Source organism: Crocodylus siamensis, chromosome 4 (genome assembly GCF_052110815.1).
Source record: "Crocodylus siamensis isolate JL-2025a chromosome 4, ASM5211081v1, whole genome shotgun sequence".
NCBI classification, from domain to species: domain Eukaryota; kingdom Metazoa; phylum Chordata; order Crocodylia; family Crocodylidae; genus Crocodylus; species Crocodylus siamensis.
The window spans coordinates 120,688,879-120,715,469 of NC_143398.1; the positions used below are offsets into that span (position 1 = coordinate 120,688,879).

The window sequence follows — 26,591 nt, forward strand, 5'->3', positions numbered from 1 at the left end:
GATAGTGCTGCAGGTTTTTAGTAATACGGGTATGAAGTGAACACACACCATAAAAGGCTGGATTTTTTCCCCCAATAGAAAGCTCTGACTTTTTAGGGGGAGCTTGTTGTTGTTTTCCTGCGCCTGCTGACGTCAACGAATCGCCAGATGGCATTTCAATGCTTTGCAAAGAGACAGGAGCCTTTTATTACAGCTGTCATGTGGGCCCCATTCATTTGCATTCCCAGAAGTGGTCTACAGCTTTTCCTAACTGTACAGGCAATGAGTGTTCTTCACCTTGCAGAGACCCAGAAGGCCTTTTGTAGGTTATTGTTACCTTAAGTGGATCTGATAAGATGCATGTGTGGACAAAGGTTTTGCTTCACATTTATTCAGCTACCAAACATTGAAAGCATCCAGGCTGCTTTGCCTTTGTAGGATTTTTTTTTAAATGAACATAAGGGACTTTTTTTGAAACTGTGAGCAATACATTGATATAAGGCTTAGCTCTAACAAGGCTAACTAGTCTGTAAAATCCAGGTCTTAAAACAAAAATTAAAGTTGTTGTATCTATTTGACTATGTCATTAACTTCAAGTAGGGACCTAGAAAAATTATTTGCACTCATATTTAGAAGCTTTTGGACTAGATTCTGGCATGGTCTACACACCCAAGTGGAATCTAGACATCTGTGCCCCTGTATAGATCATTCAGACTTTTTCTTCCTCTTCCGGTTACATGGGCTCTGCAGAAGGGACACAGGGGTTTGGCAGAGCCGTAGTATCACCTCCTCACCCCATCCATATCTCATTGGCTACAGTACTTGAATCACTTCAGGAGCAATAAATTATTGCTTTTATAGACCAGTTCTCTCAAGGAATAAGGAGAAGCCCAAGGACGACTTCTGACATGACATATTTCTGAGCCACAATTCTGCTTAGAGTTATTTCTGGTCTATTTTGGTTTATTGTCCAGGGTTATGTCTAAAATCAAAAGTAGGTGTTGGACAAGCAATCTGGGTGATTGCTTGGAGCTGAGCTCTGATGAGCAGTCTCTATCGTTGGTGTGGGGACTGAGGTGTTAGTTGTCCCTTTCCTCTGATAGCCAAATAAAAGAAGAAAGGAAACCAACTAGATTTCCAGCAGCCTGAGGTCATGGAGATTAGAAGACCATGCTGAGTGAAACTGGAGGTAATCCAAACAACCATACTTATTTGGGTGTTCCTGAACTCGGGCAGATGGCTGAAGCAGTAGGAAAGGGGACTGGAGCTGGCTATCATTTTCTTTGGGCACAGTGTGAAGGACATCCAATTCATTTCTTTCTGCTTTTGTGATCAGGACTTCCTGATCTCCATTTCATGTTAAACTTTCTAATTAATGCTCAGTTACAGATCTCACAATGTGAATTGCAAATGAGTGCACAGGCCACTGGGTGGCACATAGCACTGTGACCAGGAGCTGGCAGAAAAAAAAATTGCAATATGGTGCCTTCTTAACCTGTGGTGCTCACAACAGAGTTTGGATGGTGAGGAGAGGAACCAAAATGCTGAGCAGGCAGCCATAGAGCATTGAGAAGGCAGATGATGTGTTGGCAGCTTTATTAATGGAGCTGTCTGTTACTGTTAGCTATTTGACAGAAAAAGGGCAGTCTCTGGAAAGGGAAAAATAATCCACTGAGAGAACATTTGGAAGTTAAAGTGAATGCAGAATTCAGATGCTTGCTTGGTAAAGTGTGCTTCAGTTGCAGAAAATATTACACTGGTGATTGTAGAGTCTGCATGAACTTTGCACTGAAATTTGCAGTGGCCCTATATGACCAAAATTATGTAGGGTGCATGTAGGTGTACACATCTGTACATACAAAACCTACAGTTTGTGGTTCAAGGTGCTTCTACAGAAATTAAATAGGTAAAGCTGACTGATTGGATATGGAGGGTTATAACTTGAATACATAAATAATAAATAAAATAAAACTTATCTCCCCTTTCCTAAGCAAGCTTTGGCCCTCAGATGAATTACTCAATTAAATCACCTTAAGATTAATACCAGAGGATTGCAAAGGTTGCCTGCTGCTCCATAAATAAATTCCATTGTTTAGTTCTTTTCATTCATGTATGCGTGTGAACTCGCTGGTCATCAGGGATCTGAGTTTTCCATCTCCCATGGAAAAATGTGGATTTTCCCCTTTAAAAGAAAGAAACCCAGATTTTCATTTTGAAGTGGGAAATCACAGGTTTCCCCTTTCGAACTGGAAGTTGTAGCCTGCAAGGAGCTGTGTGGGGCTGGTGAGAGTCAGGGGAGGGTGATTGGAGGTAAGGGGTGCTGTGTGAGCATGCATGTGTGCATGCACATGTGCACAGGTGGCCAGCAATACACCCAGGCAGGGTGGTGAGAGCAGCTCTGGCTTCTAGATACAGGTAAGTCTATGGGATGGGGGAAGGGTGGGGACAGGGAGGGGATTGGAGGGCCAGGGCTTGGGGACTGTCCAGGGGGCTGTGCATGGTGGGGAGTGTGTGCATGTAGGAGGGGAGAGAATGGCCAGGCTGCCTGGCATGTCGCAGGAGCCCTTGCCCAAGGTTCAGCAGTGCCGCAGGTGTTCCTTCTTTCTCCTCCTTCCAACCCATGCCAGGACTGGACTCACTACTGCTGTCTGCATAAGCCAGAGCCACCGCTGCTACTGCCACCCTGCTGCTGGGCCAGATGGGGCACCTCACCTTAGTGACCATGGAGGCACAGCTGGCGCAGGACTCCTGGCAGTGGCAGCACCAAGTCTCCCTGCCCTGCTCCACCCTCCTGCACCAAGTCCCAGCCACTGGGCCATGGAGGTGGCTTCTGCCCACTGCCAGTCTGGCCAAAGCAGCAGTGCTGTGCCCTGAGCCCCACTCTCAGTACAGAAATCTAGGGAAGCACATGCCTCCCCAGTGCATGGTCGATGGCATCGCCTATGCCCCACTGCAGGGCTAGAGCCTGGGGATGGGGAGCAGCTGGGTGCCCCTCTGGCAGGGCTGGGGGGAGCAGGAGGCTGCAGCTTGGAAATGAGGGGCACTGACAGAGCTGTGGGGGAGGCTCAGGGTACTGTGGGTCAGGAGTGAGGGGCACCAGCAGGGCTGGGGGGAGTGGGGGGAGGCTGCACATCAGGAGTGAGGGACTACAGGGCTGCAGGTCAGGACTGAGTGGAACTGGCAGGGATGGAGCGATGTGGGTCAGGAGTGAGGGGCACCAGCAGAGCTAGAGGGGCTGTGGCTTGGGCGTGAGGGGCAATGGTATGGGCAGGAGCAGGGCACTGGAATGTCAGGGCTACTCAGCACCACAAAGCAGTGGGGGGGAGGGACAGTCGCAGCTGGATGGAGCTATATCCTGATGAGTGAAGGGGGCAGAGGGAGCTCTGTTTTTCCATGACAAAAATACCAAAATCAAATGCCAAAATATATAGGTATTTAGAAATTGTGTTATAATGATTGAGGCACTGGTAGGCTTCCAGATTTGCTTTAAAATTGCAAATATATCAATAAAACATTGTGTTCAATTGATACCTATAAATATAGTGGAATTTCATTTTAATTGTGGAAAAACATAGATTTTTAGGTTTTTAATCAGAGAATTTGGGATTTTTAACTGAGAAAACCAGGATCCTGCTGATCAGACACTACTTATCTTATGCCCTATTGTTCCATTTCAGAGAAGAGGAACAGCTTATGATTCTGTCAGACCAAGGAGAGGGAAAATGAACTCTAAAGCTAGAGGGCTTCACAGCAAATGTCCCTTCTTGCGCACACTGGGAGTTTCAGTGTGAAGACCTTGCTGCTAACACCTATGGTGTACGAGGGAAGGAGCAGTTTTTCTGATCACTTGTTTCAGACCTGGTCTTTCACAGGTTAAACAAATAGGAAATCGTTGAAGACTCTGGAGAGAATATTCATAAGCCACTGCTTAGTAAATGGGCAGCAGAGATCTGCACTAACTTCAGCTTCAAATGGCATGTTGCAGTATTCTAGGTGACAAATAGATAGCTGGCAATGGTACCTGAGAGGAAAAGGACACAAAGGTGACAGTGCCCTAAAAGCTCCCCTAGTGTGAATATGTTGTAGCTTAACAAAGTACTATTGAAAGGCATGAAACAAGTGGCATCATGTACCCCTTTGCAACTTCTGAGTAGTAGTGTGGTTAATCACTTATCCTTGTCTTGTTTTAACACTGTTCCAGACATCCTGCATGCAGTGAATCTGATGATTTATTGCAGCACCCTGTGTATGTTAAATGTTGCTGTATTTCAAATGGTGTTAAGCAGTTATAGAAGGACACATAGATAAATATAACAAATTATTTAATTCCTCCCCCTTTTTTTTTAATAACTATGGTACCATTATATTCACAACTGGGAAATGAAGAAATTATTTTAAGCTCGTTCAGAGCAGGCTGTTTGATGTTGTATGGTACATGTAATACTAACCAACTTGACTTTCCCTTAATAACTATGTTCTGTACCCAGGGGAAGGGAGCATACAGTTTTTTAAGGGTTAGCATCTTAGAGGAGTTTACTGCTCGTGCTGTGCTCTGATACCTAATTTAATTTCACAGGGGACTAGCGATGGCGTTTGCATCCTGATTCGCCGATCATGGCACAGGAAGCAGCCTGCCAGCTTCTGGGGAGCTCCAGGGGAGGGAATTGCTCAGAGGAAAACAAAAATATGCTTTGGGAGGAAATCCATCTCTTAAACTCAGTGAGCTAGGCAATTCTAGTGCATCTTCAACTGAGGTCAGTATAATTGTTCTACAGACGAATTATCCCAGTGTATTATCAGAATTCACCCAGATTTTGTGAAAGATTTGAGAGAAAGCAGATAGCAATAGTGAACGGGTTTCTTTCTCCAAGGTGGAAGGGGGGGTGTACTTTTGGAAGTGGAGGGGTTGTTAAGAATTTTTTTTTCTAAAATATGAAATGTCTCCTCTGGTGCAGGGGATGTGTGACTATTTGGCAGGATAGCCTATACCTAATGGAAAAAGTGTGGCCAAATACTGCAGTGTTTAGAAAATCCCAACTATCATTTTAATAAACCTACCATGCCAATGGAAAATATTGAGATAAAATACATGTACCTATCTACATGTTTGTGTCAATATTGCTTTTATTTTTATATGATTTATTTCATTACTGTGATGCACGGAATTCTGTAATGCTGCTTTATTGTACCACACGTGTGTGTGTACAAAGGTATACATATACACACAGGTGCATGTGTGCTACTCTCAGCTCTAATTATATTTCATATACATTATAAATAGAGCCCCCAAATCAGGCTATCTCATTGTGATAGGCACTGCACAAATAGTTGAAACAAAGATGCAGAGCTTTTGCTGTTGCTACTTTCCTGTGTGAGTTTTGGTTGTTGTTGGGCATCAGATTCTCTGGTCACCCACAGATATAAAGAGCTACTCTTAGCTAACTCCATGTTGAGGCGGATACTTCATATGTGTATGAATTTTTATGGTATTCCTCATTTTAGGGTTTTGGGGTTTTTTTCCTGCTTTCTACTTCCACAGGAAGTGTTTACAATTTGTTTGTCATTGGTCCCTAATTCTAGCCCATGTGATTCTTTTGCCTTCTCCCTGGCAGGTGTTTGTGGCCATTGCTCAATACTGTGTTATGAGCAGGTCTAAAACCAAAGTTCTGTATTTGAATGCCTTCATGGGAAATTACTGTCCTCCCTTCATTGAGGAGTTCTTTTCATCAGAACGGTTTTTGCTCAGGTGCCCCAACAGGCTTGGTGTTGTACAATTGTACATTAAGAAATGCATCCCAGTCTCAAAGAACCCGCAATCTAAATGGATAGGATAGACAAAAGGGGAGGAAAAGGCATGGAGAAGTAAAGTGACTTACCCAAGGTGGGCACTGTAAGTCAGTGCAAGGAGGAAGTCTGGTCTCCTACATCCAGTCCAGTGCTTCATCCTACTGAAATTCAGAAGAGCCTCGTTCTATAAGCCATTCTACTGAAATTAATGGAAATATTAAGAGATGCAAAAGTACTACATGAAAAAAATCTAGTAAATGTTTAATTTCAACTGGAGAATTAAAAACTATGTATTTATGCAGTGTATTCTAACATCTCATTTTTCTAAGAGACTTTCTTATTCATATGGGAAATTTTCTGAAGAAAAGAAATAGTTCCATCTTCATGGAACAAATGAACCCCCTTCCCCCCCCCCAGTGTGTATGTGTGTGTATTAGGGGTGTGTGAAATGGGCCATATTCGATTTGGATTCAGCCTGAACCAGGGACAGTGATTCGATTAGTTAATTTGGATCATTGTCCCAGTTTGATTCGGATGAATCTGCAGATTCGATGCAGATTCAGAGAATCAGTGATTCACATATAGACACAGCTTTAAATGTTTTTTTTCTACATACCTCAAGGTACAAGGCACGGCTCATGAATGTGTGATGGTAAGGTGGACGGAGTGTCCCACAGGAGCATGGGGTAGGGGTGGGGGGCGGCACCGCATGCTCAGCAGCAAACCTGGAAGTGGACTGGAAGTGCTTCTGGCTCTGCCGCTAAGCATGCCGGGGACCCCCTGTGCTCCTGTGGATCGCTACATCTGCCCCAGCATTCACAAGTTACCTGGTACCTTGAGGTATGTAGAAAAGACATTTAAAGCTGTGTCTATGTCCGAATGGTCAGATCTCTCCAAATCAAGTCAGAGGGTTCCAATTTGATTCAGAGAGGTTAAAGGGTTTCTTGATGAAATTCAGAGATTCAGCTGCTAAATAGGGCCAAATCTGCACCGAATCAAACGAGCGACCAAAGCTTCACACAGCCCTAATACAGGAAACCCTCGCTATTCGTGGGTTCAGCATTCATGGTTTCAAATATTCGCAAATGCTGAACCCACGTCTTAAATACACTTACAGGAGCTCCTCAGGAGCTCTGCACTTGCTGCCACTGGGTTTGCGCCACCGCCATCAGGCTCCTGCTGTCACCGGTGCAGCCGTGCCCCCCCCCCAGCCACCAGGGGCACTGCGTTCATGACGTTCATGAATGCAGTGCCATATTCACGGATTTCGTCATGCTCAGGGATCTCCAGAACGGATCCCCCACTTATGGTGTGGGTCACCTGTGTGTACATCTGTGTGTGTGTGTGTAATGTTGTTATGCTTTAGCCATTATGAAAGATACTTGTCCCCCTAAAGGAAATATGAGAATTTCCTTCCCCTAGTACAGTTGACAAGTACCATGTTAGAGCTGTGACTCTCCACAGCAGTGCCTCAGAAGTCTTTCTCATACAGCATATGTTAGTATGCGGGCCAGTTGGAAATGTTTGAGACTTTTTCGTCCAAAGTTGCAATAATTTCTGTGTTTGTTTAACATTTTCAAGATCATTAGAAAAAAATGTGAACAGTAAGAGATTATTTAGCTAACTTATAAAAACATGCATGGAGAACTTTTCTGAATCCATGGCAAGAGTGCACACACTCAGTATATTCAGCACAGATGCAGTCTGTTTTGAAAGCAGAATAGTGCCATCTGCTGTTTGCTAAGGTTGTCACACATGCAACAAAAATCAATAATTGTATATTATGGTATTTCAAAGGTTTCTGTGCTCTTCTATTCCTGTTCAGGTAGTAAAACTATTGCTCTGGTTTCTGAGACATCAATCAGCAGGGCTCTTGAGCACATGCCTAATCTGAAACTGTTAAATAGCTCCATTTCAGCCAGTGGGGTTACTCATAGGTTCATAATAGATCCCATCTTCATAAGTACCTGTTTGTTTTACATTACCATCTCTGTTGGACAGTCCAGCACAATATGATTTCCTTAGTTTTTTTTCCCCTGAACCTCAGTTAATTATTTTTTTCGTTATGTTGAGAGAGTAATGTTTGAAGTTTGCGTTTGGTTTTTGTTACAGAGCTCAATTAAATAGAATATTATTTATTATTGGCATTTCCTACCTCAAAGAGCTTGCGATCTACATAACATATCTTTTGATATATCAGATTATTTGTGAATCAAAGATGCATTTATGTTTATAAATCCTGAGAATCCAAGCGCTGTCACCTGGAGAGTCCTAAAACAGATATTAAAATGCAATCACATATTGTTACTCTGTTCCTATGCTACATTTAGTTTTTTTATTGAGGGGAACTCAAACAACACCCACTTTTCTATCCTGTATCGAAGAAGCTTTAAGTGTAGTGTAAGCAAATAGTGCATTCACGTATGCTTATTTTTCATAAAGGTTAAGTATTTGATTTCGATGCAATTTTTTATAGAATGCTTTTACTCTGAATGGCAACCTTTGCCTCCAATAAAAGATAAATTGAACACACATGTGTGAATGCATATGCAGATTAGGGACAGTCTTCATGCTCCTGTAAAATTGCCAGTGCATTGCAAAGCCTTGACACAACTCTAGCAGATACTTCCTGTTAAAACTATAACTATCCACTGCCTTAGTACTCGGTAAGCACCTTTGTAGAGTATTTTAAAGAACAAGTATTTTAAGGGAGCCATTTCTCCTCTTTTGGAGGCTTGCTGCCATTGACATAAGGGGCAAAACTTCCACAGACTGCAGTCTGTAGAGGCAGGAGAGATCTGTACAGAGAAGAGATTTTCATTAATAATTAGGGATGTTGTAGGCTTCTTAAAATTCAGGTTGAAATATTTGGGAGATAGTACAGGGAAGTCTTTCTTTTGGAGAAGTTCAAATACATATCTATAATACGCGTGCACACACGCTCTCACGCACTCACATAATTTGTAGAATTTGTTCTCTAGCTTTAATTTCCTCAGTAAGTTAAAAATCTGAACATACAAGTCTAGCATGAATGAGCTAATATACCTCATCAGTTAAATCTTCAATGCATGCTAATTTTGTTCTGAACTAATTTTTTTCTCAATACTATTTGCATAAAGCACACCAGCAAGGGAAGCCCAAGCAATTCTTTATTGATGGAGGCAGTATAAACTTAAGCAGCTTCCTTAATTGTGGCAATAAATACTTGAGTATGCTGATGCTTCTCATTGGGACATCCTTAAGGCTTCCCACAAACCTATGCCTGTTGTGATCCTATACTGAAAACAATTAAACTCGAATCAGTGGTGGAAGTCCAGTACCAGAAGCTGTGCTGACCTTCCAGGATTTAAGTTGGAACCAGCATCTTGAACCCAGCATTGTCTGTTGTGTGTTTTGAATTTGGCCAGGCACTGCACACAGACTATCCATCCTGCTACTTCCTGCTCCTGACTAGCAGCCCTTCTGTAGCCCCCTTCTCTTTTTCTTGGCCAAAGGGAAAGACAAGCCAAGAATGAACAACTAGTAGTCTTCAGACTGATTCCTACAAGGGATTTGCTTAAAGGACAAAGGACGAAACACAATGTGCAGCAGTCACTAGGAAAGGTAGAGAAGGGCTCATGAGACTGGGTCAGTTATGAGGCACTCTTAGGGTCTACCTTAAATATTAGTGTGGACATACTACACTACTACTACTACTACTACTGTTTAGCTGCTGGCCCTTTTCAAATCATTGAAGTCAGTGCTGAAATTCACATTCTAGAGGGATGATGGTAGAGATGGGTGACAGTTTTGACTGAATTTTTTCTGTGTGAGAGTGAGAGAGAAAGAGAGATTGACATGTATGTGTCATTTAGACGTGTGTGTGTATGTATGTATGTGTGTGTGTGTGTATATATGACTGGCACATATTACTGACATATCTATATATGGCTGATGTCTCGCAAACTCTTTTTGAAACAGATTTTATCCTTTTTGAAAACTATGGCAGACGTTCTGATAAAAAGGCAAAAAAAGGTAATTTGAAATTATGTTTTTGCTTCAGAATTTTATTTTTTTAAATTTATAATGTTTTACAATTGCTTGGAATTGAAAGCTATTGCTTTGGCTAGAAATGAACCACTTCATGCAAGCCAACACAATTTTTTTTCTTCAGCTTTTTGGAAGGCCGAAATTTTTTTCAAAAATGTTTGAGTTTTGACCTGAAACAATTTCAGAATTGCCAACAAATTGAAAATTCCCTGATCTTTTCCTAGTTCTAAATCATGTTCCTTATTTGCAAGGAGGCTCCCCCTCAAAAATGGAAAATTTGACCCACTGACTTGGCATCTTCAGTAAAGAGCCCGTGTTTCATCCCCAGATTACAAGATTCCGTCTTTTTAAATCAAAGCCCCAGTGCTCTGTATTAAAGCAGAAGTAGCTCTAAAGTGGTTAGCAGCTTCAACTTTAAGAAAGGTTTGATGATAAATGTGTTCTTAGTCTCTCCTTTTAAAATGAGTAACAGCCCTGCACCCATCTCCCTGCAAATTTGCACATCTGGTTTGTTTTTGTTCATAGCTTCCCTCAATTAGTCATGTGCATTGTAACATATTGTGCAATATTGACCCTAATTCTGTAGCTGGCAGGCTCTGTCAATCATTTTGTTCTCAGAGGAACAGAATGTTTAGTTCTACATGCACTACATGTGTGCGCATGCGCGCGCACACACACCGTACATTATCACTTGTCTCCAAAGTAATAAGTTACTTAGAGCTGTGACATTTATCACCCATTGCACAATGCTGTTTATTTTGCATTGATTCTGCGGTCATACAGGACTTTGTAGTCATTTTATAGCATCCTTCTGGCAGCATGTATTTCATAGTTGTCAGCAGCCGTAGTACTTTGGACCTTTTTCTCTAAAATCCTACAAGCAATGCATGAGCACAGGTACGTCGGTCTTTTTTTTTTAAACGGTTTCAGCGCTTTTTTTTGCTAACAGTAAAGTGACCAGCTGCTCTATGCAGTAGTAATAAAGGCCATTTTACTGTTTTGGACATTTTTTCATGTCAGCTATTGACTTTTATTAGTGGTAGAGCCAATGGAACCCAAGAAATTGGAGAACCATAAAATTTAATATATTTTAAATACTTGTATTAGGTAGTTACTAATGGTCTTTATAACCATCTCATCTTTTAGAAATCTAGAGCCCACATTACTAAATTTAGGCATGAATCCAAATCAAAACTTAACCAAAACTCAGAGGTTTGACCTTAGCCACAAAGTACAGGTTTTGTGTCAAATGCCTAAGACTCATTAAGATGGAATCATGATTTCCATTTCCATTGGTGTCCCATTAGAATTAAGATGCGGTCAGCATCACACAGTCAGAGCATTGCCTGATTTTTTTATTTTTTTAAATGCAAACACAAGAAGAGCTCCATCCATCTGAAAATCTGTAAACTGAGTGTGACTAATTTGTGAGATTAAAGATGTATAGATTTGCATGTCAGGTTACCAACACCAGCTTGTCTAATGGAATGGATGGGACCTCTCTATTTACTGGGTGAAAGATCCAGAAATTATTAGCATAAGGAAGTATAAGCATCATATCATACACAGAGATGTTTATTACAAGGGAACCAGTGTTGATTAAAGTGGAAGATGAAGACAGAGAAAGATACTTGTTACCAACATGAACATGAGCATTCTGCTGCAAAGTTATGATAGCTTGTCTTTGCAAAGGCTGATGAAAAGAGAGTATCATGTGCTAAGTAGAATAAGGTAGCTATAACTTTTGGAAGTGTGGTTTTCTACATACACATACTGCCCTAGTTCATATCAACTGTTGCCCTGATTTTGATGTTTGCTTCTGCCATTTACTTCAGTGAGAAATGAAGTTGCCTAGCATTTTTTGAAAATATTTTTGCTTGCTTGTGAGAACCTTACAAAATCCTGATTGTTAAATGACAATATATACAAAATGTGCTGTGGAACATTTGTATCCTGCCTCTGCTTCTATTTAAAGTCAGTAGGAGTTGTGACTAACTTCAGAAGCACTATGCCTGAAATTGTACACTTCACTGCCTTTTTCAGTTTTTCTTTTCTTTTACATCACTGAAGTTTTTGAAGACAAGCAGTTTCCTGAAACTTTACTAAATTAAGCAATTCCTTCTCAGCTTCTGTTTATAGTGACACACTATAAAATGCTTGGAGATACATTTGACACTCCTCGTAGTAATTCTTTACCCAAACAAAGATTAATTTATTTTGGTCAAAACCCTGAATTTATTTGGATCACGTTGTGTGTGCTATTTAACGATGCTGCTTTGCTTAATACCTTCAAACAATTTATAATAGATAAAACAGATGTATGTGAAGTTAAATAAATATAAAAAATGATTAATCACTGTGTCTCCCTAACACTCTACTAATAGCACAATCTTTAAATAATATCCATTTTTAAGTTGCATGCCAGAGGAGGTTGTGTGATTTATAGATACTTTAAAAATTAGGTTATGTGAATTCTTTGACTTTAACTACATAACAGAGCTTTGAATGTTAGTTTGAAAATGTAGTAGGATTAGTTAGTGAGCAGGAGGAAGAATGGTGATTTTTAATGGAATGTGTTTTTAAGGTTGTGCTGTGTCCCTGGCTGCTCTAAGTTGGAGCTTTGTAGAACCAAAAGAACTTACTCATAAATAGACAGTAACAGACCTGATAATTAAGTCCATCTATGTGTTCACTAGGCCCTGTCCTAGTAAGTTGGACATCCTCAAATTTGTGTACCAGCTAGTATCTCTTTCATTCTGCTAGCGTCCCCACGGGGGCTAATACAATTCAAATTCATCTTGAAGATGGTTGGCCCTGTAACCTTTGCATCAGCAATGACTTAGCAAGCCTCCAGTTACCAGTCTGTGACTATCCCTTGCACAGGTACAAACTATTATACATAAGTGAAATTCCCTATTTCATTGAAAAATTCAAAGCAGAAGAGAGCCTTTCTTTGGAATGTAATTTTTTTCCATGAGCCACATGTTAAGTAAAAGTTCTGAATTTAACTTTAGAAATCATTATTTTGTTGGTAATAATTCTCTCTCTAAAAGTAATTCTTTTTTCATTCTTTTTCATTGGCTGTTTGTGATTTCCATATTTAAAAGGAATTAAGCAACCAACTCCCATTGGAAGTCAAAAAAAAGTGTGTGTTGTATTCCCTGTGGCTCCACTGAAAATATGACACTTGTATGTGATGAAGAATGCCTTGCATTTGAAAGCTGGTCTTCGTTTATCCCAACCATGCAGCTGGCCAACTAAAATACATCACCCACAAAAAATCCTTGCCTCTTGCATAGTTCCTGGACCATCAGGGCTATATCACTCTAGCACTACTAGACAAAAACATCAGAATTTCCACTTAATTTCAAATAGTGCCAAGAGAGTCTCATCCACAGAGATTGCTTTGTAGTGTCTCTTCGTTCAAGAGCTTCTTTCCTTAAATTCTTCCTTCCCTGTTGTCTTTAATGCAATGACAGAGCTATAGACTGGCAGAAGAATCCAAAAGCTCTGCGGAGAAGAATCATATATATAATCATTAGCCTTCTGGGTTTGGGGCTGAATTGGGAAGACAGTGTATTGCTTGGCTGCCTTGGTAGGATGGGTTAATTGGAGTATTTGCTTTCTTTTGGCTTTTAGATATTTTGATCATCAATCTGCTTGAAGAGCATTTTTATTAGGATGAGCCAACCTAATTTTGTTTTATTTAGTTGCACTGTTTTTTGTTTGTTTGTTTTTTCCTGTTGCATCCTATTAACAACAAACCAAATTAATTTTCCTCCTACTGAGGAAAACAAATCCAAAAGGGCCTGTAAAAAAATGGTGGTGGTGGTCTCCTGAGATAAGGAAATGACTGTTTCTTTTACAGATTTGTTCTAAGCAGTTTTATGTCAAGTCTATGGATACAAGGTATGTCTATTTCTGCATCATTCATCGATTGCAAAAGGTTCTCCTTAGACAGAAATACTATCCATGTCTGTCCATTGATTGTACTGGGTTTATATCTTCCCCACTCCCAGTTCCATTTTTGGCACTGCACTAGTTCCCAACAGCTTCAGAAGACTAACGGAAGCAGAAATTTTGTACAGCCTCTGCAGCCTTGGGAGAAAACATGGCTGTTTATTCTGTGGTGATATGTGCAGTCATGTAAAAAGGTAGGACGGAGAGGATGGGGCAAGCTTAATGCAGACAGAATAATTAGTGAATTTGACTGCCTTTTTTTGAATGAATCTGTATGAAGTACAGTTTTTCAGGGACCTATGCATATGCCAGTTCTCAGGCCAGCATAAGGATCACCCCTGATACTAGACCAGTGCTTTTGCCAGACTTGTAAATCCCAGTTCCAAACATGATATTAGGACTAGTGAAGCTATCAGTGTACTATAAAAAACCAAACCAAAAAAATTAAAAAACAAAAAACAAAAAAAACAAATTGGCATGACTATATATTTTTTTTTATAACACCATCTTTGGGAAATGACCGAACGTTTTTTGCAGAAAATTTCCAAAATAATTTGACTGGGGCAAGTGCCTGAGTGGAACAATTTCAGTTTGAACAGTTAGCTTGACAAAGTTTATAATCAACTGAGAAAAGGGGTTTTATAATAGAAAATGTTACTGTTGACATATAGGTATTGGTAAAAGTATCAGCTATGGTTTATTTGCAAAGAGGTAGCATACTTATAGCAACTTCACAGGATTGCTTTAAGTTGAGGCACTTTTGCACTGATGTTTACAGAAACGCCAACATATTTCCTTCCCAAATCCATACCATTTTCTACAAGGGTCCAAATTTAGTTTTTGCAAAAGCTGTGATTACTTTGAATGGGTTAAAAGTTAGAGAAACTTAAGAATGACTTCTCTAAAAAAAAAAACCCCACCAAACAAAAACCCACCAACAACCAAAAAATTGTTTTTAGAATATATCTTTGGCTTTTTTAATTTTAAGATTACTAAAATTTGAAAACAGCAAATTTACAGCATATTTAGAAATTCATATCATTTCTTCTCCAGGGCACAGATTAAACTGGGTACCCAAAAAAGGCTGTGTTTTGGGGGTTTTTTGGAGAAGGCATGTAAACCAAAACAGTGCACGTAACTAGGGAAAAAGTAATAGTTTTTATTACTCAGATTAAAATACAGGCTGTTTGTATCTGTGTGCACAAACAGTGTCTTCTCATGGGCCAGGGACAGACATTACACATAAACTGGTTTAAGTGATCAGAAATTGGTTTAAACCTGTAACAACAGACATCAGTGCACGTAAACCAGTTTCAAAATGACCAAAACTGGTTTGAGATGAACCCAGTTCAATATAGTATTAGACTTAACTGATTTGGGTCAAACCGGTTTATGCAATGTCTCTCCCAGACTCTTTGCTGGTTTAAGATAAAACAAATACCCCCGGCATCCCGGCATGCTCTCTGGGCTGGGCAGGGCTCTTTGCTCCGCAGCAAGGCTGACTCTGCCCCTCTGCTCTTTAGCTGGAGCAGGAACCTGCCCTAGCAGAGACACTGGCCGGCATGGCTCCATTAAGGCAAAGTGGGCAGGGAGTGGGTTAATTCTTCCCTCTTCCCCCACTGTAGCTGGCGTCAGCCTGTCTGCCGCCTGGGACCAGAGGGGAGGGGGCTGCAGCGGTGTCCCCTGGAGCTGGCAAACCCTGGTTGCAGGGAAGAGAGCAGGAAGGAATGAAACCTTCTCCTTGCCCCCTTCACCTTAATGGGGCCATACTGGGTAGGTTGTCTTGCAGGGTTGGGGAGGAGAACCCTTTTCTATAATGGGGAGGACTCTTCCCCATCCTCCTCCTCCCAGAGTGGGATGGGGGACTCTTCTTCCTCCTCCCCTTCCCTTCCTCCTGCCCTTCCCTAATGCAGCCTGGCCCCGGGCGGGGGGCAGAAGGAGGCTCTGTTTCATGCTTGGGGGAACTCTTCCCCTTCCTCTCCCTCCCAGAGGGGTAGTGGGAATGTGGAGCTCAGCTGGGCAGAGTAGGAGTGGAGGGTGTAGGGGACTCCCCTCATGGCTGCAGCCTTGAGTATGGAGCTCAGTTGGGCAGGGTGGGAGTGGAGGATGTTGGGGACTCTCCCCATGGCTGCAGCCCCGAGTGTAGAGCTCAGTTGGGTAAAGTGGAGGTGGAGGGGTCTAGGGGACTTACCACATAGCTGCAGCCACTGCTGCTTGGCAGCAGCAGCAGGCGGGAGGTCAGGGCACTTGTGCTTGGTGCGGGTGCGGCTCTGGCCAGTGCTGCACTAGGGGAGGGGGCAGAGTCTATCTTATCCCACACTGGGTCTCTGAGACTGAGCTTGCAGCTCCAGAGCTGGAGCGAGGTGCTTCCCCCACTCCCTGCTGTGCAGTCCCGCACTTGCAATGTGCTGGGACTGGAGGGAGCCCCACCCCTGCTTCCCCACAGAGTCCAGCGCGGGGCTTCTCCATCAGAGCAACCTGCAGGTGTGGCGTGGAGTTCCGGGGATAGAAGTGGCCAGGCAGGCTGTGCGGGGCTGTGCTCCTCACCCCCAGTGCAGTGCTGGCTGCCTCTATCCCCAGGGAGGGGCCTCTGTTCCTAGCGCAGAGCTGCAGGCTCAGCGCAGAGCCCTAGGGATAGAGACAGCCAGCACTATGGGGTGAGGAGCACAGCCTGCCCAGCCACTTCTATCCCCACAGCTCTGCACCGCACCTGCAGCAAAGTCTCTGACAGAGAAGCCCCGCACTGGACTCTTTGGGGAAGCAGAGGTGGGGCTTCCTCCAGTTGCACTCACACACTGCTGGAAGACTGCACAGCAGGGAGTGAGGGAAGCACCTGGCTCCAGCAATGGAGCTGCAAATTCAGGCTCAGTCTCAGAGACCCGGTGGGGGATAAGGCAGAATCCAGTCTCTCCTCAGTGCAGTGCCTGCACCGGGCACAAGTGCCCTGCCCTCCCTGTCTGCTGCTGCTGCCAGGCAGCGGGGGCTGAAGCCATGGGGGAGTGTGTGGAGCCATGGGGAGAGTCCTCTAGACCTCACCTACCTGTATCCTGCCCAGCTCAGCTCCGCGCTTGGGGCTGCAGCCATGGGGAAGTGTGTGGGAAGCCCTACACTCCCCACCCACACACCCCAACCCTGCCCAACTGAGCTCCATGCTCCCACTGCCACTCTGGGGAGAGGAGGGTGAAGAGTTTCTGCCAGCATGGAACAGAGCACCCCCCTGCCATTGGGAAGGAGGAGTGAGGGGAAGAGTCCCCCTCTGGGGCTAGGCAGACTCACAGAGCTCCCCTCGCCACCACCCCCATGGTGCCAGCAGGGGAGGAGGAGAGAGAAGAGTTCCCCCTTCTTGCCCTGCGGTCATGGGGGAGAGGGAGGAGGGCTAAGAGTTCCCCTCTGGGGCTGGGCAGCTGTGTGCCTGGATTGCTTCCAGCTGTCAGTGAGCCATTGGGGCCTGGCTGCGCCCCTCTTCTCAGCTCAGCTTCCCTCTGGAAGGAAGGAAGGGCTACCCTAGTGCCCCCAGGCTTCTGGCTTGAGCTGCTGCAGGCATGTGTTGAACATCTATCCATTTGTAAACTGGTTCACTCTTTGCAGGTTAGAGTAACCTGCAAAGACTGAATCAGTTTAGGCTCAGGCTTTTTGAATGTTTGGTCCAAGCCATGTAGTCCTTTGTGCTTCAAATCTTTTTTGATGTTTCTACAATTCTAGGTATTGTAAAAATCAGTAGGAAAATAGTTTGTTTCCCCCAGGATTAGATTGCAAGGGCACTCTAAGTGTCAGTACAGCATGTGATTCAATACCTTTCTGGTGCATTGTGACTACCTGCTCCTGGGTAGTAGGGCTGTGCGAAGCTTCAGTCCCTGATTTGATTTGCTGGAGAGTCAGCCCGATTCGGTGCCCAAATCTCCAAATCCTAATCGAATCAGAGAATCCTTTAATCTCTCTGAATTGAGTCTGAACCCTCCGAATCTATTTGGAAAGATTCAGAGATTCAGACACAAACAGCTTTAAATGTTTTTTCTACATACCTCAAGGTACCAAGTGGCTCACGAGTGCTGTGATGCTGGGGTTCATGGAGTGTCCCACAGAAGCATGGGGGGCTCACCAGCACGCTTGGCAGCACACCCAGAAGTGGACCGGGAGCACTTCCGGGTCCACTGGGGAGCATGCAGGGCCCTCGCCCCCGTCCCTCCCCTGACTGGGCTACTGGTGCCTCCTGGGTCTTGGCAGGGGGCAGCTAGGGCCCCCTGCAGCCAATCTCTGAGCCAGTGGGGACATTGCAAAGTACTTTAGGTCCACTCTAGGGTTCACCTCCAAGCACATGGAGGGTCCTCCTGCACTCCTATGGGACACTCCACCAGCCCCAGCGTCACAATGTTCACAAGATGTGCCTGGTACCTTGAGGTATGTAGAAAAAACATTTAAAGCTGTGTTTATGTCCGAATCAGCATCTAATCTTCAGATTCAGATTAATTGAATTGGGGACAGTAATCTAAATCAACTAATCAAATCACTGCCCCAATTTGCGCCAAATCTGAATCCGAATCTAATAGGGCCCACTTTGCACACCTCTACTGGGCAGGTCTCTTTCAGAAGGCTATTTCTCTTGTCTGCCTTGCTAAGCAAAGGGTATTCTGTCTGTTCACGGAAGTGTGCTTACCCCTCCCATATAGCACTTGAGCTAAGTCTACATCATGGGGAGTACTGGGGTTGTGGTATATTAGAGAAGAACATACTCCTAGATTTCCTACCTGCTTTTATGTTAGTGTAAAAGAGAAGTCTTATCCAGGTCAGACTCTATTCCTCTGCCTCTTTAGCAGGAAAAATTTGACTGCAAAAACATTATACACAATTAGTTTTGTTTAGTCCATTTGTAAAAAGCAGTAGTTGCACTTGAGGTGGCCTTAAAAACCATCCATTGCTTCCATAGAAGTCACTTCATATATTTGCTTCAAATCTTATACTGTGCAGGTTAAAAAAAAATGGTCAGCTATGTTTATTTTTAATTTTATTTTCAGGCAGCTTTGCCCAGGAGTTCATGACCTGACTTGGAACCTGCATGAAATCTTACTTTATTACTTTATTTATAATCTTACTTTGATTATACAAAGGTAGAGGATATAAGAGATACTATTGCCTTGTTCATTTTAAAGTTCTTTTTTTATTTTCTTTCCCATCCTTTCTTTGTTTGGACTGAAAATTACCCTTCTTTTGCAAGAGAGTAGAGTGAGGTATATCACAGGGTTCAGTCATAACATATTTAGCAATTTTGTCTGAGAGTTGGAACACAATGGTAGTAGTTCAGGCGATGAAGTTTTATTAGCGGTGAGGGGAACTGTTGGTGGTAAGGATACCAGATCTGCTGTTCTCATGGGCTAGTCATTTATGGTTGGGTTTGCTCAAAGACAGCACATAAACTGAACTGATCGATAAGGATTTATGATTAAAGGAAAATCTTCGTTCCTGTTTTCTTCTCTAGCACATTTCTCTAACAGAAATTTTCATGTATGGGCATTCCTCGAACTTACGACACAATTGGTTCCCAAAAACCACGTCTTAAGTCAAAACGTTGTAACTCGAACCAATTTTCCCATAGGAAACAATGTTATAAATGGGGAATTGGTTCCTGAAGCAAGGCCCGATTCCATATTTTCACCAAAAATAACCCAGAATTTTGAACTTAACCAATTATAGATGAGTCATATAGCTACATTAATGTATTTATATTGTAAATAGTAATCATATTGATTTGGAAGGACTTCTTTGAGGTGACTTTGTGGGACTTTTTGAAGGGCTCTTGGCTGGAGTCTTCTCAGGAGTCTTGGCTGCAGGTTTTTCTGAAGTCTTGTCTGCTTTCTTAAAGATAAGTGTCCAAGGAAGTTTGGACAGATGTTCTCCAAGGAGATGGGCGATGCAACGAACTTGTTTGCTGGCGTGGCATGGCATGGCATCAGATCAAGTGCTGTAAAGTAGAAACTGATGTCAGAAAGTTGAAACAGGGTGTCAATTTATAAACACTGTAAATGTGAAAAGTAACTCGAAACATTGTAAGTCGAGGACTGCCGGTAATGCTTTCACAATTCAATAACTCTTTATTCTCAGATTTTTGTGGAAAAGTCCTACATATCTTAATAGGATAAAACAAAGAGGATTCTGCTACACTTGTTCTAAAATTCTGTAGAATTTAAGGCATTAAACAAGAGGGATTAAAGTCTAATAAATCTACACAATGGTTTAAAAAATAAAGATATCAAACAAAATTTATCAGTTGGTTATTTTCAGTTGTGTTCATTTGAATTCTCTCAAGTGTGGTCTTAGGAAATCCTAGACTGACAGTTGGAAAAATCTGTGTTAAGATCCCTTTCCTATGAACTTGGATAAGTTACCTAGAACCCATTCCTTCAAAAAAAGATGTAGATATTTCTTAAAGAGCATTAGAATTCACCTTGAACTTTTCATGTGCATAAAGTGAAATGTGCGTAAATGTATGTAGGTTTGGTGCCTTATCTGTCCGTTTGTAAAGCCATATCTATTAAAAGGGAATGCTATTTTCTTCCATGCTTTATATTTCTCTTCTGCTTTCCTTCTTTGTATGTGCATACAATGAAATCAGGTCCAAATTTGGGTCAGGGATTCCAGGTCCTAATGCATTAATACAAAGCATAAATAAATAATGAATATTATACCAAAACCCCAACCTGAGTGCCATGCTTTTTGTTTTCTGGGAGTTTTTTTTTATTAAGTTTTCCATCATTTTGTACAGTGTAGTGTTATGTATGGATCTTGTTCAGAAGTATGGGCAAACATATGCTAGTCATTTAGTCTGCTTTGACTGTTGTGTCTGGTCATTTTCACTTTCTACTTCTTATACCCTAGCACACATCTGCAATCCTTGAATTTGAATCACTGCTCACGAATACTTAAATCAGCATTGGACTGAAGCCACGAAGCTTGTCCTGTTCCAAATTTCTCCAAAATTTGTAAGATAAGATTGGATACAAAGTTCTGCAGTATAGTTTAGTATATGAGAGCTGGCATAGCTACAACATGAAAGTAAAATTCACCTTTCAAAATCAGATTAACTTTTTGAGTTAGAGAGTTGCACATTACTGTTGATTTACAAGTATATTGTTTCTTGTCTTCATTTCCAAATTTCCGGGCTTTAGCTTTAGATGAGCAAAGTGGTTTGGGAGAAATCCAGTTTAGTGGCTGTTTGCATTAAGAGTAAACTGTATGCAAAAGCTTACCATGTATGGTGCAGAGTGTTTTTAATATATTTTCCTCTTAACCCTTAAAAAACGGCAGTAGACATAAAGTGGCAGAAACCCAAAGATCTTCAGCGGTTGTCTGTTTTACATAAATATGCTTCACTTTTACAGTGAGTAGTTTATTGGGAATAAGTTTCAGATTGTCTTCTTAAAAAAGCAACTCAACATTAGGTTGTATCTTGTGAATAATGTTTTAAAAATCAGATTAACACTTTTTCTTTATAGTTTTTAAGTTGCAGAATCAGGAAAAAACACTCAGTTCTTCAGAACTGTTTAGTCTTTGTTATGGTATTGAACAGTATTCAAAATTCAGTTGTGATAACTTGATTAAAATCAGACTATCACAAGTGAATTTGGAATACAGTGGCTTCTTTTTTTATAAAATCAAGCAATTTTTACTACGGCAGTCTGACATGCTAAATATAAACAATTTACATGTGATTTTAATTTGCTAAAACTAATAAATTATAGAAAATGTTCCTCTGCTTTATGTTCTTTGGTTATTGCTGTTATAATTAAATCTGGTCAAAGTTGTGTATGTTTGGCTCTAAGGCCCCCTCTACATGTTACAGGTATCACACAATTAACTAGTGAATTATGCAATTACCTTGAGGCCAGCCACATGTGCAAAGTAGCTATTACACAATGAAAAGGTCCAACCAGCATAGGCAGAGGGAGAAAACCATGTGGGGTGGGGGCTAAGTGTAGGTAAGTCTGTGACGGAAGGGGTACGGGGGGGGGAAGGAGTGAACCTGGGGATGGGACCGGGCAGAAATCAGGAGAGAGTGGACCTGAGCCAGGCCCAGGATTGAGGCCTGCTACAGCCATGCCGCCACCCCTTCCCCCACACCCAGGGTCATTGCCCAGCACCGGCCCCTTCCCCCAAACCAACAAATCCACTGGCCCCGGCTGCCTCCCTGCATTGGTCCTGACCCCACACCGCTGGGGGGGGCCAGAGTGGGGCCAGCCTCAACTGCTCTGGAGGGGACAAAGCCCCTGGGACTCCTGCACCTGCCCTACCCCAAATCATCATTGTTCATACTAATAATAATGATTATAATAACACTAATGCTGATGCTGCTGGGGCATTTTGGTCGCTTTACTAGCCACAGCATCACATTGCAGGCTCATGTTCATCTCGTGGTCAATGATGACCCCCAAGTCTCTTTCTTCTGTAGTGCTAGCCAGCGTAGCACTGTCAAGCCTATAAGGATGCTGCAGGTTTTTCCTCCCAAGGTGGAGAACCTTGCAGAGCTACTTCTGACCTGTTCTGGCCACAGCAGCAGGCTGTGTGGTAGTCTGGGTGCAGCTAGGGACAGCAGCAGTGGCTTGCAACTTGCTCCTTCCAGTTCCTGCTCCTGACCAGTTGGTGGGTAAGGGGAGCCTGTAGAGAGCAGGGTCTGGAAGGACAAAACTGCAGCTGCCACTATCCCAGAATGAATCCAGCCCCCCGCACAACTGGAGTCAAACAGGAGTGGCTCCATGTCCTACCCCTGAGCCAGCTGGGGACAGCAGCAGTGGTGTCTGGGCATTGGTGGTTAGATGCATGCTTCCTGCCTGGTTCCCTGATGTACTCCACCAACCTGGAAGCTCTGGCTACACCTTGCCCCTGTCCCCTCATAGTCAGGGTGGGTGTACCATATCCCACCTTTATTAAATCCTGGATCTGCCCATGACCAGCTCTCATGTAACTTGAGATCACCTGATGCTAATATATATTGCAATACTTACTAGTAGACTTAAGGGTGCCTGGAGCTGTCAAATTATTAGGTCACTCAGCCATATTCTGTTCCTCTGGTCATGTTCCAGATGTCAGCTCTGTTCAACTGGACAAACCCTTTTTTGTTCAGTTACTTCTCTTCACAAGTAGTAAAGCTGATTGTGACTACTTTTCAAGTCAGACCTGTTTACTTCGCTGAAGTGAGAAATACACAAGTAAATCAGTGTAAAATAAATGGTTCTTCATCTCAAACTTATATGCTACTTACAACTGTCAAACTGACACAATAATACTTACAAAAAGGATGACCACTGAAATTCTATCTGAGTTTAGTGTATGTTCGTATAGATGGGTGTGTGGGTTTGTTTGTGCACATGAATATGTGTATTTACATATAAAAATTTTGGATGCTATCCCAGTAGGAAGCCCCAAAGCAGTAACAGTAGGATTCATTTAACAGCCTAGCAAAAGAATCAAAGCATTGAGGGTCACATTCAAGAATGCCTTTAATTGATGATCTCATGTGTCAATTACAATGATTTATAGGGACCCGATTAAAATTTTGACCTGGAAATGTCACTGTTCTGTCAGTAGGTTAGAGATGATGGAAGACATATTTTCTACTTTACTTTTGGTGTATTTTGCTTATTAATCAAAGCCTACTCTTCTTTTCTTCATATAATTTATTCCATTAGACATTGCAGTTCTTCAGTCTTTTAAGATAGTATCATTAATTCTCAACTGCAAGTTATAGATCATTGATCCATAAATATATATTACTTTGCCACTACTGAAGGCAAAGCTCTTCTTTTTTCTTGAATAATATTTTTTTTAATATATAAATTTTATTAGTATTTACTTTTGTATTATTGAATAAAATACTATGTTTTCAAGACCAGAAAGGTTGGTAGTCCCTGTCATTGAATTTCATTCTATAATTCCTGTATTGAGCCCAATAACTTGTGGCTAAACTGCACTATATGAATGACATCTCATCTTTATTTGAATTTCTGTATTGTTGTCTAATATGCTCTTCTTTGGTAATGATTTCTGATAATGCCATATCTGCTTTCTGAATGTGCTAAAACCTGTGAAATTGCTGACAAGTGTATGTGATAAATTTCCAAGCATATTTGCAGTGTGAAGTAGACCTAATGATCAAGCTGTTGAGAATAATTTATATTATCTTAATTAATCTGTATTATTTTAATCAGCTGCAAATAACAAATTACATATACTGATGATTTTCACTGTAGGGACAATGGAACATGTAGTCATTTGGTATTGGGAGCACAGCCATAGTATCACATCCACTGTTCTGTTTCTCTTTTTCAGTCATCAGGCACCAGTATTACAGTGGATATTGCTGTCATGGGAGAAGCGCATGGGCTCATTACAGACCTGTTGGCAGATCCTTCATTGCCACCCAATGTGTGTACTTCCCTGAGAACAGTGAGCAATCTGCTTAATACACAGTTAACATTCCAGGCTATTCATAAGCCAAGAGTCAACCCTTTGGTGTCATTCAGTGAGAACTATACTTGCTCTGACTCAGAAGAAGGTCCAGAAAAAGGAGAAAAACTGGCTATTCCCAAGGTATGTACTTCTGTGTTGGCTGTCAAAGTCAGTGTATTCTGATAACTAAAACTTGACTCCATCAGCTCCACTGTATGGAATCATAGAAAAGTAGGGATCTAGTCCATTCTCCTTCTCAAGGCAGGATCATCCTGAACTAAACCATCGCATGCAAGATGGTTGAACCTGCTCTTGAAAATTTACAAGGTTGGAGAAATTCCACAGTTTCTCTAGGTAGCCTGTTCCAATGGTCGACCACCCTCATAATCAGAAGGCTCCTCCTAACTTCCAGCCCAAATTTCCTCCACTTCAGCCTCAGGCTTATTGTTCCTAGTCCTGTTTCTTATGACCACAGATAAAAGCCTATCTATCTCCTTCCTGTTATCAAATTCCACCTTGGCCTTCTCTTCTTCACACTAAATAAACCCTAGCTCTTTTAGCCTTTCCTCATAAGTTTTGTTTCCCAGGCCACTAATCTTTTTTGTTGCTCCACACTGCATCCTTTCCAATCCGTCCATATCCCTGACTGGCTGGGGCCAAAACTGGACACAATGCTCCAAGTGAAGCCTCACCTGTGCTAAAGAGAGCAGAAAAATTACTTCCCTTGATTTATAAGTGATTCTTCTATTAATATGACCTAGTATGTGGTTGGCTTTTTTTTCAGCAAGAGCACACTGTTGGCTCATATTCAACTTACAACTTAGCTGTAGCCCCCGGTCCATCTCTACAGTATTGCAGCCTAGCCTATCATTCCCATTATTTCCATTCTAAGCCTGTATTTGTACATGCAATTATTCTGCCCACTTGCAGGACTTTACACTTGTTCTTGTTGAATCTCATCTGGTTGACTGTAGACTATTTCTTCAGTCTATCCAGGTCATTCTGGATCCTAGCCCTACCTTACAGAGTATCTGCAACTAAGCCTGTACTCAATCCAATTGTCTAAATTATTAATGAAGACCTTAAACAACATCAGACCCAGACATACCCATGGGGAGCCCCACTTGAGACCTCCTCCCAACTAGATATTGAGCCATTGATAACTGCCTGGCTAGACAGCAATAGACCTCCATAAGCTTTGGATCAAGGCTTCAGTGACCCATTTGCCCACCTGAAAAAAATACCATGCAAGTCAGTATTGCACACAGTATAGGCATCTATACATATGCAGCAAAGCTGCTCCAGTACACCATAATTCCAGCGTGTTGGAGCAGACTTGATTAACCAAGTCTGCTGGATCATGGTAATTACTGTGCTCCAGCAGACTCCAGCATGCATCAGTGTCCCCACACTGAAAAATGGAAATAATGGGAGGTTTGGTAAAGATTGATTGGATGAGCTGTGTTTGAAAGCACAGCAAACATAAGTAGAGGAAACTAACCAATGCAGTTTATTCCCTACTTCTCCACCTGTTAACAAAAGTTAGCAAGTTAAAAAACAACAACAACAACAACAAAACCCTCCAGTCACCCTGAAAATATTCTAAAATGCCCAGGTTGTCCATTCTAACTTCTAAACAATTTGGTAATTTCTCTGGTAAAACAAGAACATAAAACTTGCTAGTTGGAACTAATTGTGAGGTGCATTTTGTGCTTATCCTGTACAAATAATTTCTGCAGCCTGTGATTATAAAGGTGAATGATATTTTTTTTACATTTTGGACAGGACTATGAGTGTGTTTCCTTCACTTAACCAGAGCTTTAGAATTACTTCAATGGGAACAGAAAAAATCAACACAGAGTGGCAAGCATTGTGCTTTGGGGTGCAGGCATTCACACAAACCGAAAGGACCAGGCATAAAGCAGCAGTCTAATATGAATATTTAAATAGTTTAAAAAAAAATAAACTGCACATGGATCAACTCCACTCTGTGAAACAGGTGGAGCTGATAGATTTGGTTAGTAAAAGTTTCTACCACTTCAAGTTGTATGACCTTGTATTCAGTACTTTATAACTTTAACTACTTGAATTGATTGTTTGTATGCCCAGGTTAATGTCCAGTTAATTTTTAAATTTTTATTATTTTAATTAAAACAAAACTATATGCAAAAACCAGACAAGGGAAAAATTCTGGTAACCCTTAATTTGAAAAGTTCGGGTACTGTTCAGCAGGAAATTGTGTGAAGCAGTCCTGGGTCTCAGAGGTGTGTTTTCATGGTTCTATGCTGTTAATATTTCTCCCCCAGTGGGGTCCTGGCACAGTGAAAGAAGGAGTAACTTGATTAAAGTAGAGGGGACCTACACAGTGGGGCAGGAGGGCTTAGTAGATTTGGGGAAGA

General features: G+C 42.0%; 1 protein-coding gene across 1 annotated transcript in view; it reads left to right on the forward strand.

Annotated features, from left to right (window-relative positions):
• The window catches only part of PDE3A (phosphodiesterase 3A), a 399,551-nt gene that overhangs the window by 295,850 nt on the left and 77,110 nt on the right, over nt 1–26,591 (forward strand). The window contains exon 3 of the mRNA XM_090043568.1: nt 24,073–24,333. Within this exon, the coding sequence (XP_089899694.1) occupies nt 24,073–24,333 (261 nt within the window). The remainder of the gene's footprint in view (nt 1–24,072; nt 24,334–26,591) is intronic.